The sequence below is a fragment of the Pezoporus flaviventris genome, unplaced genomic scaffold, assembly GCF_033815535.1.
Source record: "Pezoporus flaviventris isolate CSIRO_AGI_PZ_B2104156 unplaced genomic scaffold, CSIRO_AGI_Pfla_v1 ptg000129l, whole genome shotgun sequence".
Taxonomy (NCBI): domain Eukaryota; kingdom Metazoa; phylum Chordata; class Aves; order Psittaciformes; family Psittacidae; genus Pezoporus; species Pezoporus flaviventris.
Genome location: NW_026892677.1, coordinates 205,780 through 220,905, shown reverse-complemented (window position 1 = coordinate 220,905; position 15,126 = coordinate 205,780). Strand labels below are relative to the sequence as shown.

At 45.3% G+C, this 15,126-nt stretch overlaps 1 protein-coding gene across 8 annotated transcripts in view; it reads left to right on the top strand.

Moving 5' to 3' along the window:
* ALDH18A1 (aldehyde dehydrogenase 18 family member A1) overlaps nt 1-12,828 on the top strand; it is a 34,032-nt gene extending 21,204 nt beyond the window's left edge. For 5 of the 8 annotated variants that reach the window (XM_061478628.1, XM_061478627.1, XM_061478624.1 and 2 more), the window contains 9 exons: nt 4-77; nt 717-816; nt 2,438-2,658; nt 6,370-6,507; nt 6,616-6,811; nt 6,964-7,085; nt 9,142-9,328; nt 10,896-10,991; nt 12,018-12,828. In XM_061478628.1, coding sequence (XP_061334612.1) covers nt 4-77; nt 717-816; nt 2,438-2,658; nt 6,370-6,507; nt 6,616-6,811; nt 6,964-7,085; nt 9,142-9,328; nt 10,896-10,991; nt 12,018-12,199 — 1,316 coding nt within the window. In that variant the 3' untranslated portion in view covers nt 12,200-12,828. Of the gene's footprint in view, nt 1-3; nt 78-716; nt 817-2,437; nt 2,659-6,369; nt 6,508-6,615; nt 7,086-9,141; nt 9,329-10,895; nt 10,992-12,017 lie in introns of those variants that run through there. The other 3 variants (XM_061478629.1, XM_061478630.1, XM_061478631.1) reach the window with 3 other exon arrangements.
* The last annotated feature ends 2,298 nt before the right edge of the window (nt 12,829-15,126 follow it).

The following is a 15,126-nucleotide window of genomic DNA, read 5'->3' as shown; positions in this document are numbered from 1 at the left end:
CAGGTCCTACAGTAGAGCAGCAGGGTGAAATGGCTCGAACTGGTGGCAGGACCCTGGCCGCTCTACAGCCTGAGCAGGTGACAGAACAATATGGCCTCACTTGTTAAGGTTGTGAATGTATGGCAAGTTTTACAACATCGATTTATAACACAGATGGTCCACTTAGGACAAGAATCAATTCTTTGTGTGTCAGATCTATCATTTGGATTGGAGTGTGCTTAAAGAGATGAGAAAAACATAATGTACCTTGGGGCTATGAAGTAATATATGCTTTCATGTGGGTTTTTTAAAATGATAATAGTGTTGAATATCACACAGAAATTAATTGTGCTCATTGCTGCTGAAGAATTGTCTGGAAAAACTTGCTCCATTCAATCCTGTGGGTAGTGTATGCAAAAGAGGAGATGCAGACAACCAATGACTGCTCTGCAGCTGGGTAGAATAGTTGCAGCTGTTGCAAAGAAGAGAAGGTGGTCTTAAAGAAAGAACATTCTGGGTTTGGGGAAGAAGACTGGGCATGAAAAGCAAGATAATAAACAGCAAAGCAAAGGCCGAAGCAGTGTTCAGCCTCATTTTTTCAATGTGATGCAGGCCCCAAGTATTCAGGGAGTCAAGACACTGAGAGGTGGTCAACATAAATGGACTGAAGGTGACCAGATGTCAACTAACGTGGACTTTGTATAAGAAGTCAGTTCAGAAACTGTTTTCTCTTTCAGAGAGCAGAAATTATTTATCGTCTTGCTGACTTACTGACTGACCAGAGAGAAGAAATTCTCTTGGCAAACAAAAAGGACTTAGAAGAGGCTGAAAATAAAGGTAATATTTCAAGTCCTTCCATGGTAATCCTATTGTCTCGAGCCTCTTGGGGCTTCAAAGGAAATGAGCAGAACTAGCATCTTCCGTCTCCTGGGATTGAGCGGTATGACTGTCACAGAGTCGTGAACCCAGGACCTTGAGACTTTCTCAGTGTAGACAGCTACAGCTTCCTTAATTACTTAAAACAGATGCCTTCATCAGGGAAGATCCCGAGGCCTTGCAAAACATAAAGCAGTGTATTGTAATAAATAAATAAATAAATAAAAAATCAGTGCTCCATTTTGCCAAAGGAGGCTTGCTTAAAAATTAAATATGACAAACATCACCTCTGATACTTTCATGCATAAAGTGAATATTTTCTGGGCTGCTTAAAATTATTTTTGGCTCCTGAAGAGAAAGCTATTGTCTCTATACTTAAATTGCTGGTATCAAAAAAACATCATGCCCCCTTCTGACTGAGGAAGGTTCCCTTTAGGTAGCTTGGATTAAGCCCATTCTTCTGTGTTTCACTGATAACATTCAGTCAGAAATTGGGATTGGGATAGCAAATGTATGAAAATGACATATCATGAATTGCAGTACTTTGTGGAAGAAGCCATGGAACCATTTTTTGTTTGGTTGGTTTTGTTACTGACCGGAGCACTTGAGGGGACGCAGCTGGGTTAACTTATTGTCTGAACATGTTCAGACTAGAAAATGCAGGCAGTTGTTGAGCAGTCTGTACAGAAATGCTATGCATGCGTCTGTGCTTTGAGATTTCTAGCTGTAATATAGAAAGATGAAATTACTGCCCAAACCTTCCAGAACTACTGCCAGGTATAAATTTGTAAGAAATTCAGACATATAGCAGTACTAGAAATTAAAAAAAAACTTATCTTTGTGGATGTTGATGTTGCTTCATGTACACATCACTTAAACCGCATTAAGTGAAAATGTGGTGATGGGTGAAATCATTGTCACGTTTGAGCGGTTTTATTGTGGCGACTGGACTTAATGCTGTGCATTTTTCATCTCAGGTGGGTTTCTTGCTAGGGTGTAGGAAATAACTGAATTTTCCTTAGGTTTACCACTTGCGTAAGTTGCTTTTGCTTGAGCCAAGGCAGACCAATCTATAGAATCATAGAATTGTTTAGGTTGGAAAAGACCTTTAAGATCATGAAGTCCAACCATAAATCTGCTACTGCCATATCTACCACTAAACCATGTGCCACATCTGTATGACTTCTAATCCGTCTAGGGACGGTGACTCCACCACTGCCCTGGACAGCGTGCTCCAATGCATGACAGCCCTTTCGGTGAAGGCAGTTTTCCCAATATTCAGTCTAAACCTCCCCGGCTTAACTTGAGGCTATTTCCTCTTGTCCTTTTCCTTGTTACTTGGGAGACTGACCCCACCTCACTACAACCTCCTGTCAGACAGTTGTAGGGAGCGATCAGATCCCCCCGAGCCTTCTCTTCCCCACATGGAACCCCCCCAGGTCCCTCAGCCATTCCCCATCACACTTGTGCTCCAGGCCCTGCACCAGCTCCATTGCCCTTCTCTGGTCCCGCTCCAGCACCTCAATGTCTCTCTTGTAGCAAGGGCCCCCCTGTCTCCAGCACAATTTTTCCTTGCTTTTAGGGAGATTGGCCCTTCCATTGTTGAAACGTCTGAGTCTGTCTACATCGAAGCTGAACAGCTTGGCTATTGGTCTGCGTCAGATTGCGGCATCCTCACAGGACAGCGTTGGCCGTGTAATTCGCCGAACACGAATAGCAAAAGACCTGAATTTGGAGCAGGTGACAGTGCCTATTGGCGTCCTTCTTGTGATCTTTGAGTCCCGACCTGACTGCCTTCCACAGGTAAGGAAGGCATATTTACACTGTTACGAATTCTTTGAAGCCAAAATAAAGGGTGGGCAACTGGGAGGCTGTGAGAAGTACTGGGAGGATTCTTGTGTAGATTATTCTAAAATTGGTTTTGTTGGCGTCCCTGTGTTTCCTGCAGCAATACTGTTAGGACTTCCTTCTGCGGAGATATTCAGGCCTGGGTTGTTTTGGCTGTGGGGGTTTTGTTTATTTGTTTTTTTGTTTTGTTAATTTGTTTTGCATTTTGGGGTTTCTTTTTGGTGTGTTTTTGTTGGGTTTGGGTTTTTGTTTTTTTTTTTTTGTTTGTTTTTAATAAACCCAGCATAAGAGTGATCTTATTTTCAGATGATGAAAGTTCTGCATTTGTCTAAAAAATTTATGTTCAGTGCCTAACTGATACGTGGGAGGCTCCTACCAATGAGCACTTGTTTTATCTGTCTATGCTGCGTACAGCTGAGCTGCAGGCTAGGATTAAACAGGAACTGTGAAATACAGATGCTAGCAATTAACTGTAACTCTTAGGAATACATGGTTAAAAAAATAAACCAATAAAAAATTGCTGAGCACAGAAAGCACAGAAGTTGCAGGCTTTGAGAGGTCTGTCCTGTACTGACACTGCTTGTGTGAGGCAGAATGATAACTGTTACTCAGTTGCTGTGAGATGGGTTTGAGGAAGAATGCTGTTCTGAGTTCTTGGGTACTGACATTTCTGGAAGGGCTGGTGAAATCTTGACTGGTGTACTGTAAGTGAATGTCATTTATATTGTGCTGGGAATAAGGCAGGCATTTTAAAAATCAAATACCTTCATCTGCAGCACTGTGTGGGACTGTTGCTGTCAGTAAATGCTGTTATAATGCATGTAAATATGGGGACTGAACTAATATTACAGAGGCAACCTTAATCTTATTTTCTAACTCCCAACTACTATACTGAGCAGCTGTAGTAGATTTTTAATAAGTAAACAAAAAAAACTTCACAGTTAACACAAGCTGTTTCCCACATTAACATTAGTGTCTAGGAAGATGGATTAAAGGGTTCTCTAACATGAGCGGGTGTTTGAGGGGAAAGTGATGGTTACAGACACTTTAGAAGGAAGAGGGATTCAACCAGTGGACAGTGTGGTACTTCATGGCTAAATTTTGTGAGTGCTTCCCATTTCACATATTGAAAGGGAGTATGCTCTAGGCAAAGTTCCTGTGAAATGACAAGGCACTAATCTCCCATGTCTACCATTATTAGCAGCCTCACGCTTGCAGGCCCTTGTCCTTGTAGGGGACTTCAACCACCCTGATATCTCGGGGGGGCCCAACACAAGCAATCCAGGAGGTTCCTCGATTGTGTGGAAGACAACTTCCTTCTGCAAGTAATAGAGGAGCCAACTAGGAGAGGGGCCGTGCTTGACCTCGTGCTCACCAACAGGGAAGGGCTGGTGGGGAACATGATGCTCTAAGGCAGCCTTGGCTGCAGCAATCATGAGATGATGGAGTTTGAGGTCCTCAGGGCAGTGAGAAGGGCACGCAGCAAGCTCACTGCCCTGCACTTCAAGAGAGCAGACTTGGGCCTCTTCAGGACCCTGCTCAGTAAGGTTCCATGGCATAAAGCCCTAGAGGGTAGGGGGGCCCAAGACTGTTGGTTGATATTGAAGGATCACCTGCTTCAAGCTCAGAAGTGTTGTGTGCTGACAAGAAGGAAATGGGGCAAGAAGGCCAGGAGGCCTCCATGGATGCATAAGGAAGTGCTGAGAAAACTTAGAAGAGGAAATGAAGCTTATACAAGGTGGGAGCAAGGACAGGCAGCCCAGGAAGGATACAGGGATGTTGTCCAGGAAGCAAGGGCTCAGGTCAGGAAGGGTAAGGGCCAGTTAGAATTGAGACTGCGCAGGGATGATAAAGGTAACAGGAAGGGCATCTGTAGGTATGTAGCCACCAAAACAAAGCCTGCGGGTAATGTGGGCCCTCTCTGGAAGCAAACAGGAGAACTGGCTACCCTGGATTTGGAGAAGGCTGAGGTTTGCAGTGACTTCCTTGCATCAGTCTTCACTGGTAAAGGCTCTGACCACACCACCCAAGCCTTGGAAGACAAATGCAGGGACTGTGAGAATGAAGACCTTGGGCCCACTGTAGGAGAGGATCTGGTTCGAGACCATCTTAAAAACCTGAAAGTGCACAAGTCCATGGGACCTGATGAGATCCATCCACGGGTCCTGAAGGAGCTGGTGATTGAAGTTGCTAAGCCACTGGCCATCATATTTGAAAAATCATGGCAGTCAGGTGAAGTTCCCGATGACTGGGAAAAGTGAAATATAACCCCCATTTTCAAGAAGCGGAAAATGGATGACCCAGAGAACTACAGGCCAGTCAGTCTCACCTCTGTGCCTGGCAGGATCATGGAGCAGATTCTCCTGGCAGGCATGCTAAGGCACACGAAAATCAACAAGGTGCTTGGTGACAGCCAGCGTGGCTTCACTAAGGGGAAATCCTGCCTGACCAATTTGGTGGCCTTCTATGATGGCGCTGCAGAACTGATGGACAGGGGTAGAGCAGTTGATGTCATCTACCTGGACTTGTGCAAAGCATTCGACACCATCTCACACAACATCACAACATCCTTGTCTCTAAACTGGAGAGACATCAGTGTGATGGATAGACTGCTCGGTGGTTAAAGAATTGGCTGGATGGCTGCACACATTGGTTCTGGAGAGGAGATGACTGTTTTATGAAGGAGTGTAATTTTTTTTTTTTTTTTTGCTTCCCTCCCCCTTCTCCCAAAGAGATGGACAAATTGTGAGGCCATTGTGTATAGGATCGGGGTGAGAAAGACAAAAAGGGATACAAAAATGACAAAAGTCTGGGAATAGAGCCTTGTTGTGTCTGACACACTCTTCTGTAGAAAAGAACAAAAAACTGAAACAGTAAGACCTACCATCACTTGTTTTTCAGTTTTGTGGGGAAAACACCAATAAGAACTAGTGTCTGGAGATTCAACAAATTGGTTATATATTTTCAACAGCAGAAGTAATTTTTTATCTAACTTCCAAAAAGCAGTGGCATTTTCAAAGCACTTTTTGAAATATGGTCTGCTCATGTTGCTGGTCTCAAATGGGTGAAATCTGGCACCTTAAACGGAAAGGCAACAGCATCAGTCAGTTGCTTCTGATTCGGAACGTGAAAGCAAAACTATATAGGTGATGCTGGGCCTATTGTCTACAATGTTTTTTCCTCATACTTGCAGCAAGTGTTGTCTGATTGTGACTTCTGTTTAGACAGCACGATAAAAATGTTCTTCCTGCTTATAGAAGAGCTCTTTAGCCGTTTTCTGAGAGAATAACTGGGGACAGAGGTTCTTGCACCTAAAATTATTCTCCTTGGGGTGATTGCCCATATAGCTACCTAATTCATACTGGAGTCTACATCCAGGGTTTTCTCTGACTTCTCCGCTGCAGTCTGCCCCGGCAATAGTACCCTGAAAACTCAGGCTTGGTCCTGAGACACTTACCACATTTCATTTCTGGAGTTAAATGTGCTGTTATTTGTAATGATTTTCTTTTTTTTTGGTGTGTGGTAGAATGAAAACTGTAAATTCACATTGAGTAAATCAACAGGGCTAAAAATCCTGTTCTTATTTTGTGGGTGTTATTCTGATAGAAGAGACAGATTACTCTGTTTCTGCACACACCCCCCATCGAATAAATTCTTTTCTGATAGGTGTCTGCTTTGGCCATAGCCAGTGGAAATGGCCTACTTCTTAAAGGAGGGAAGGAGGCAGCACATAGCAATCAAATCCTTCATCATCTGACGCAAGAAGCACTCTCCATTCATGGAGTCAAAGATGCAGTGCAACTAGTAAGAGCCTAGAATTAAATCAGTGATTTCTTTGATGTGGTATGTATAAAAAGTATGGGCAGAACTTGAGTGTTCAAACTGTCGATTGTTTGTATTCAACTACTACAGGTGAACACAAGAGAAGAAGTAGAAGATCTCTGTCGTTTGGATAAGCTGATAGACCTAATCATTCCACGTGGTTCATCACAGCTAGTCAGAAATATCCAGAAAGCTGCTAAGGGAATCCCAGTGATGGGACACAGTGAAGGGATCTGTCATGTGTATGTGGACACAGATGCCAGCGTTGAGAAGGTTACACGAATAAGTAAGCTGGGAGAGTGTGACTTAAATCACATGGATGTAATTGAACTTGATATCTTGAGTATGCAATATGGTGATGGTAATTGATAATTCATACGCTGTTCAAAATTTTTGTTGTAAATGCTATGTAACCAATTATCTACTCTTATACCTCAGTCAGAGACTCAAAGTGTGAATATCCTGCTGCCTGTAATGCTTTGGAAACTCTCTTAATTCATCGAGACTTGCTGAGAACCCCGTTGTTCGATCAAATCATAGACATGTTGAGAGTAGAACAGGTTAGTCACTCATACTTGTGTTTTGTTCTGTTGCCTTTTTTTTTTCCTAGCACTTTAGAAACATTTGGTCTGGCTAGTGTAGCCATATTTAGTTTTATGATGGCGTAACACTTAAGTTATCTGCATGTCTCTTCATACATGTAAATGAACTTACAGAAGAACTTTCTCTAATTCTCCACACAACCTCAAGGCTTTTTGTAAAAATGACCTGAAAGCAGCTTCTTCAGGACAGCTATGTGCCATTATTGGGATACAAATACTTCCTTTTATATAGCACAAATCATCAGACTTAGAAAAGCATACACACAACCCTTTCTCTACCCTTCTTAATTATGATTTAATTGCTGTTAACCTCCCAGATGCAAGGCCTCTTCTCCATTAATTTAGTGAATTCACTTTCTGTTTTTCTCCTTTATGAATATGCTTCAGCCCCATTTTTTAAACTTTTCATCTTGCCTGCCCATTATCCCCACCCTCCTAGTATGTCAAAGAAACAGTGAAAGGCCAGCATACTAATTAGTTGTCTTGACATGGGTAATGTTTTCTCAGTACAGGTAGCAGAGATGCACTGGGAGAGAAATATCCATGAAGTAGCATGAACTGCACATAAATCAAGGATTTTCACACAGCAGTGTGTGTTTGGCAAATACAGGCAGTGATTAATGCAGTTAAATTAGGGAGGCCATATGTCCTGGTGATATTGAAAGGGTCACAGTAGAAGAAGCTGATAGATAATCAGGAGCAAGTCCACACTTAATGGATTTATTTTTGTTTTTTTTTTAAATGTCATTTGGTTGCTTATTGGGAAGGGCAGAGTGAAAGGTGGGTCTCCAGACTTTGGATGGTGGGAGTGTGAGGACTAGTACATTTCCACCACTACCCATGTAGCTCCTAATACAGTGGGGAGGATGTTACCTCTGTCTGATATGACCTGACAACAAGAAACATGCAAATACAGAATCCCAGCCTGGTTTGGATTGGAAAGGACCTTAAGACCATCTAGTTCCAACATCCTGCCATGGGCAGGGATGCCTCACACTAGACCATGTTGCCCAAGGCTCTATCCAGCCTAGCCTTGAACACTGCCAGGGATGGAGCATTTACCACTTCTTTGGGCAAACTGTGCCAGTGCCTCACCACCCTCACAGTAAAGAACTTCTTCTTATGTCTAACCTGAACTTCCCCTGTTTTAGTTTAAACCCATCACCCCTTGTTCTGTCGCCACAGTCCCTGATGAAGAGGCCCTCTCCAGCATTCTTGCAGGCCTCCTTCAGATTGAGCAGGATTTTGCAAGTAAAGTAATTTACAGTTGCACAAGAAAATGCCATTCTATGGATACCTTCTTAAAAGCCTTCAAGTTTTGCAGACTTGTGCCGTATTTCCCATTTATGCTTGTCTTGTCAAAATTTCCTGTGTTTTGTTTGCATGGGGATTTCTCTGCTGTATCGATTGTATATTGTCTCTCATTGTTTAGGTGTCTCAACTCTGTGATTGTGGGTTGAAAGATAGATAGTTTGATATGCAAAAGAAAGAGGAAGAAGAAAGGGGAAGGAGGAGGGAAGGAGAGGCAGCAATGGACAACCAACCCCCAAAAGCCCATACAAGTGAGGCAAAGCTAATTACTCACCATCTGCCACATGCAGACCAAATCCCAGCCAGTCTCTGAGCAGCACCTATCTTCTTCAAAAAACCCTTCCCTCAGTTTGTATTGCCGTGCATGATTTTATATGGCATGTAACATCCCTTTAGTGAGTTCAGGTCAGCTGTGGTGGTTCTGTCCCCTCCCAACTTCCTGCGCAATCCCAACCTTTTTGCCTGGGGAACAGTGTGGTGGGGGTTAGGGATGAGAAAGCCTTGATGCTGTGCAAGCTGTGTTCAGCAACAACCAAAAATATTAGTTTGTTTTCAAAACCGTTTTAGTCCCAAGTGCAAAACATAGCACCATAGGGCTGCTGAGAAGAAAATTCACTCTGTCCCACACAGAGTACCAGAAGCCACACTTTCACCTGGAACACACTGGTATGGTCAGCAGCCCAAAATGTTTCTGTTATTGTAGGTGAAGATTCACGCTGGCCCAAAGTTTGCATCTTACTTGACGTTCAGCCCTTCAGAAGTGAAATCTCTCCGCACAGAATATGGGGACCTGGAGTGCTGCATTGAGGTGGTGGACAGTGTCCAAGAGGCTGTTGAACACATCCACAAGTATGGAAGTTCTCACACAGATGTTATCATTACAGAGAATGGTTAGTGATCAGTCTGCTTCCTTAAGCTACTGTTTTAGTTTGCCAATTCTTGGTGTTAGTGTAGCCACTTAAATTGCAATAGTTGTTCTTCTCGGGTCTGTAGTCGGCATAACCAACTGGAGGCCTATGAATTAAATGTGCCTACAGTCCTGTTTAGCTCACAGAAAACATGTTGTTTGACCCTTATTCACCATTTTAAGGAATATGCTTGAGTGAATGGCCAATGGCAAGTCAGCACACGCTCTTGCAGGCAAATTGCTTTCTGTTCCTGTATCATGCAGACTTACTGCATCAGAAGGTTTTGCAGGAACATCTCCTGTATCCTGAAGATGTCCTTAGGCCTCTAAAGGCTGCTGGGAATAAGGATTATAGGGAAGATGAGACTTTATCCACTTTGTCTTCCTATGTCATTTTTATGCCTTGTAAACAAGGACCGCAGATGTTTTCTCCCTACCTCTTCCAGTCCTTTACTTCCCACTTCTGCATCCCTAGTACAAAAGCTGCATTGATCTCAGTTTGCAGATTCTTGCCTCTTAGTTGTGAACCTGTGCTCCTTTTTTTGCAGCTCTGTGCTGCTCCCATCCCTAGCACCTGCCCCACATGCAGTTTGAACATTGTGCCAGTTCAAAACGTAGCTAGGGCTGCAGCCAAAGGTTGATTCTCCAACCAGACCAAGCCTGGAACTCCTGAGGATCAGCTGCAGTTAAGTTCATGTTGGTCTGTGGCTGGGCAGATGTGTGAATCAAGCAGACTTCTGTTTCTGTACCTCTTGCTGAGTTTAAATGAGCGTCACTAAAAGGTATGCATTTGATACCATAACCTACTGCCATGGGGCCTGTGCACTAGTGATTTGCTAGGGAGTGTACCGGAAATATAGCTGATCTTTAATATAGCTTAATATAAACTTAATGTCACAAAGATCTGTGGTCATACTAAGTTTATAAGTTGTCCTTGTCACTAAGGATGACTGACCTGCAGCTCTCAGTCTTACAGAGAACGGAGTCCTCCAGAGGACTAAGACTTGTATAATTCTGCTTGAGCTTGCTCAGGTCTTGCATGTTCTGTGTTAAACAGATTTAGTTAGCTGATTTCATGGGGTATTTCTGCAGTTGGGTATTTCCCAAGTATTACCTGCAATAGCAGTTAAGCTTAGGATTTTTTATTATCTGGAACAATTCCATGTCTGAGATTTAATGGAGAGCTGACTCTGTAGTTTAACTGTCTCAGTTTGACTGGAAAATACTGTTTGAGGCAGTTGTCCTTTCTCCCCAGTCACGTAACTATCCCTGTTTGCAGGTTCTGGGCAAGACGTGGTTAGAATTGGAGTGCTTTTGCTTTCTTCTAATCTTTGCAAGCTTCTTGTAACATTTGCAGCTGTGTCTACTTGATAAGCATATTGTGAAGATGGTATAAATAAACATGTCTTAGCCCAGGCTGCTTAAATACTGTCTGATAAGTCTCCATGTGAAAGTTGTATTGTTACCTGTTCACTGTACTATGTTGTATTTACTAGAGGGCATGATTATTCTCTGTGTACTGGATTGTATTTTCTCTGCCTCTTCCCCAGAGGAAACAGCAGAGTTCTTCCTCCAGCATGTGGACAGCGCATGTGTTTTCTGGAATGCCAGCACCCGATTCTCTGATGGCTATAGATTTGGACTTGGTAAGGGAGAAAATACTGCAGGGATGTGACTGCAGGATTTGCTGTTGTATGAAAAGTGTAGCAGTCTGAATCCTGGAAGGCAGAATTAGTCTCCGATCTTATTGTCTAATACAAGGTTTTCAGGAAAGGTACCATAGGAAAAGTTGAAGCCTAGACATTTCATCCATCTGGAATGACAGAGTTTAGTACCTCTTTCCTGTCAGCACCAGCTAATACTGCTACACAGACTATAGATTAATTTAGCATAGGAAGCAAAGATGGTTTGGATCCTTTGAAGTTCTATCCAATCAGAACAAAGTATGCTGTAGGCACATAATGCTAGAACAATGCAACACAGGATCTGAAACTAGTGAGTAGTTTTTCTTTTGCTTATCTTTCCAATGATGCTGTAAGGAATGCCATACTTCATTCCTGCTGGGCTGACTGAGCTGCTGTCCAGTGTGCCAGTGGTGCAGTGTTGAAAATGAAAGACGGGACCAAACAGAGTATCTGTTGCTTAAATAAAGAGGTGCACCTACCTTGATTGCAGAATACAAGGGAAACATTCCTTCCTGAGGCAGAAACTCGGGAATCTCCATAGCAGGCTATTACTGTGTCAGCTGGAACATTTAGTGTTCTATTGGATTAAAAAAATTCTAGCTAGGGTCTTGCAGTACCTCCTCAACATGATTACAAAGGACAGAAGATGAGATTACAATTGTGACTAATGTAGTGTTTGAAAATTAAAAAAAAAAAAAAAGAGATTAAACCCTCAGGAAATAAGATCCATATGAGAGGTACCTTTTCTTTCACATCTTTCTCTCTAAAAGTAACACTGTAGCAGCCAGAAGTACAAACATTATAAGTTATAATGTAATAGTTAAGCTCCTCTTAACTTTTAAATCAGGTAAACATCTGGCATTTTGAGGGGAGCAGAGAAAAGCAGGTCACTGAGAGGCAGCTGGTTTTACATAAAGGTGCAAAACTTGTAAGTATGAAGTGAACATCTGAAGATTAACTGTCTTTTATCTTGTGTGTTTCCTGCAGGTGCTGAAGTGGGAATTAGTACTTCTCGTATCCATGCACGTGGACCAGTGGGAATTGAAGGACTCTTAACTACAAAGTGGTTGCTGAGGGGGGACAATCACGTTGTTTCTGACTTCTCGGAGCATGGGAGCATGAAGTATCTTCATGAGAGCCTGCCTCTCCCTCAGAGAAATACCAACTGAGAACATGAGGGCAGCGGGAAGCCCCAGGGCTATAAATAGTTCCTGGAGATGTTCAGACTTCAGGGCACTCTGGAGATGGAGTTTAGTTTTCATCCTCAGGAACATTGTTCTCAGTCACTCCACAGTACAACAAATACCAAATTATCCTATCTGTGAGATTATTTTTTTATTTCTGACTCTGTTTCTTAGTGTTTGCAAACTGACCTGACTTCTCCCAGAGATAGAATTCTTCAAAACACAGGTAACTAAGGGAAGATTTAAATACCTGCTGCGTTCTTTTTGTATCCTGTTACTCATAGCAAATATGCTTAGTGGCAGAGCATCAGTTTTTTCTAAGTCTTTGTGCTGTTCAGCTGCTGTCTGTTCTGAGAACAAGGCAGATAGCTGCTGGAGTTCTGTTTGGTTGGTTTTTGTTTTGTTTTGTTTTTCTCCCTTCTGCCTTATGGTCAAGGCAGCTCTTGAAAGCCAGAAAGCTTTACACTTTCATTCTTTGTATTTGATTACTCTTGTGATAAGAGCATAGGTGTTTCAAATGCATAAGCTTTTGACCAAGAAACCTTTTATATCTCATTTCTTTGTATTGATTACTATTGTAGATAAATAACGCAACTGTCTCCCATGTGAACTTTTATATGAAACTAAAGAAAAATAAACCTTCGGTACAAATAGGTATCAAACTTGCCCTCTGCACCCCCTCCCCCGAGAGCAGTGCTGCTTCCTCACTGTTCTGGCGTGCATAACGCCTGCAGGCACGCTTCTTACACCCCCCCGCCCCGTGCTGCAGCGAGGGTCGGACCGAGCCCCGGCGATGGAGGAACAGCTCCGCGCCCGTCCCGCACCGTAACCCTGCAGCGACGCCTCACTTCCGGTCAGCGCATGCCCTGACACCGGTGAAGCGAGCGGGGCGCTGCGGTAGCGGCGGGTGGTTCCCGGGCTCCGGAGGCGGCCCGCAGCGGGCGCTCAGGCCAGGAACGCGGTGAGCGGGGGGGGGGGGGGGGGGTGTGTGTGTGTCCCAGCCATGTCCTGCCGTGAGGGTCCTGGTGTCTCGGCGCTGGGGACGCGGGGAGCGGCGGGCAGGGCCTGTAGCAGGAGGGGCAGGGCCTGTAGCAGGACGGGCTTGCCGTGGACGCCGACCCGACATGGCTGGCCAGGCGAAAGGAAGTTTAAAGCTGAACGGCCGAGCAGATTTGAGAATGGTTGATCGAGGTACAATAACTGCAACCGTGAGAGAGTTACTGGAGAGCTGTTACTGGTAAAAACCGTCTCCCGACCGCCGGGTAGCTGGCGGCGCTCTAAGCAAGTAAAGCCTTCCCTGAGCCTGCGCCCAGGCGCTGCGGCCTGCGAGCCCTCTGCTCTCTACGGGCGCGCAGACAACCGCAGGACGCACATGCACTCAGCATCTCTCGGGGGTGGGACTCCCCTGCTGACCCTCTGAGGCAGCCCTCTTCCTTCCACCTTATATGCTTCTCCACCACCACTAAAACAGCCCTAAAAGTTCTGAAACCATCCATAAATCCTGTACAAAGCCCCCAGTACTCCTGTGATTCACTCAGCCCCAATGCCAAAATACTGCATACTCTGCACCAGCATTTTCACCTTCCAGTTTGCTCCTTCCATTGCTCTATTGCACTATTGTTCATCCTTCCCTTCTCCTTAAACTTCCACATTTCTCTGCGTATCCTTCTACCTCTTTCTACTGAAGTCCCTCTTTGCCCCTTTCCAGTCCCTCTTACCCTGCCCTACATCCTGCTGCTTCTGCCTCTTTCCTGTCCTAATCCAAGAGGCACATGTACAGTACCCAGCAGCAGCATGGCAGCACAGTGGCCTTTGGTGCTGCCAGCAGCATGAGTGGGTTGAAGCCACTGGAGGCAAGGGAGACCCTTTGGTGAGTGCTGTTTGGTCCCCAAAAGCTTTTCCCATTGGCCCAGGCCTCCCCCAGGTCCTGAGGTGGCAGAAGCACCAGCAGGAGGAGGGTCTCCAGCCAGGGGTGATCTATGGTAATAACAGTTGCTGCTTCTTTGCCTCTCCCGGGGCCACGCTGAGGGAACCAGGCGAGGCTAAGAGTGACTGACGGGAGCTCCAGCCAATGGCCGCTGGGGGGTGGGGTGAGAAAATAGACCGAAAACTAGGTTGCGCTAAGAGTGACTGACAGAAGCACTAGCCAATGGTCGCGGCGGGGGAGGGAAAATAGACCGGAAGCTAGGTGGGGCTAAGAATGACTGACGGGCACTTTAGCCAATGGCCTTTGTGGGGGGGCAGTGGGAATAAAAACCAGAAGCTAGGCGGGGCTAAGAGTGACTGACGGGCTCCCCAGCCAATGGCCGCTGCGGGGAGGCGGTGGGGAAGACAGACCGGAAGCTAGGCGGGGCTAAGAGTAACTGACGGGCCCTCTAGCCAATGGCCGCTAAGGGGGGGCGGTGGGAAAAGAGACAGAATGCTAGGCGGGGCTAAGAGTGACTGACGGGTGCTTTAGCCAATGGCCGCTGCGGCTGGGCGGTGGGAATAAAATCCGGAATCTAGGCGGGGCTAACAGTGATTGACAGGCGCTCCAGCCAATGGCCGCAGTGGGGGGGCGGTGGGGAAAAGAGACCGGAAGCTAGGCGGAGCTAAAAGTGACTGATGGGCGCAGCAGCCAATGGCCCGGGGGGGGCGGTGGGAATAAAAACCGAAAGGTAGGCGGGGGTAAGAGTGCCTGCCAGGCACTTTAGCCAATGGCCGCTGTAGGGGGGCGGTGGGAATAAAAACCGGAAGCTAGGTTGTGCTAAGAGTGACGAGCGCTTTAGCCAATGGCCGCTGCGGGGGGGGGGCGGTGGGAAGAGACCGGAAGCTAGGCGGGGCTAAGAGTGACTGACGGGCGCTCTAGCCAATGGTCGCTGCGGGGGGGCGGTGGGACTAAAAACCGGAAGCTAGGCGGGGCTAAGGGTGAC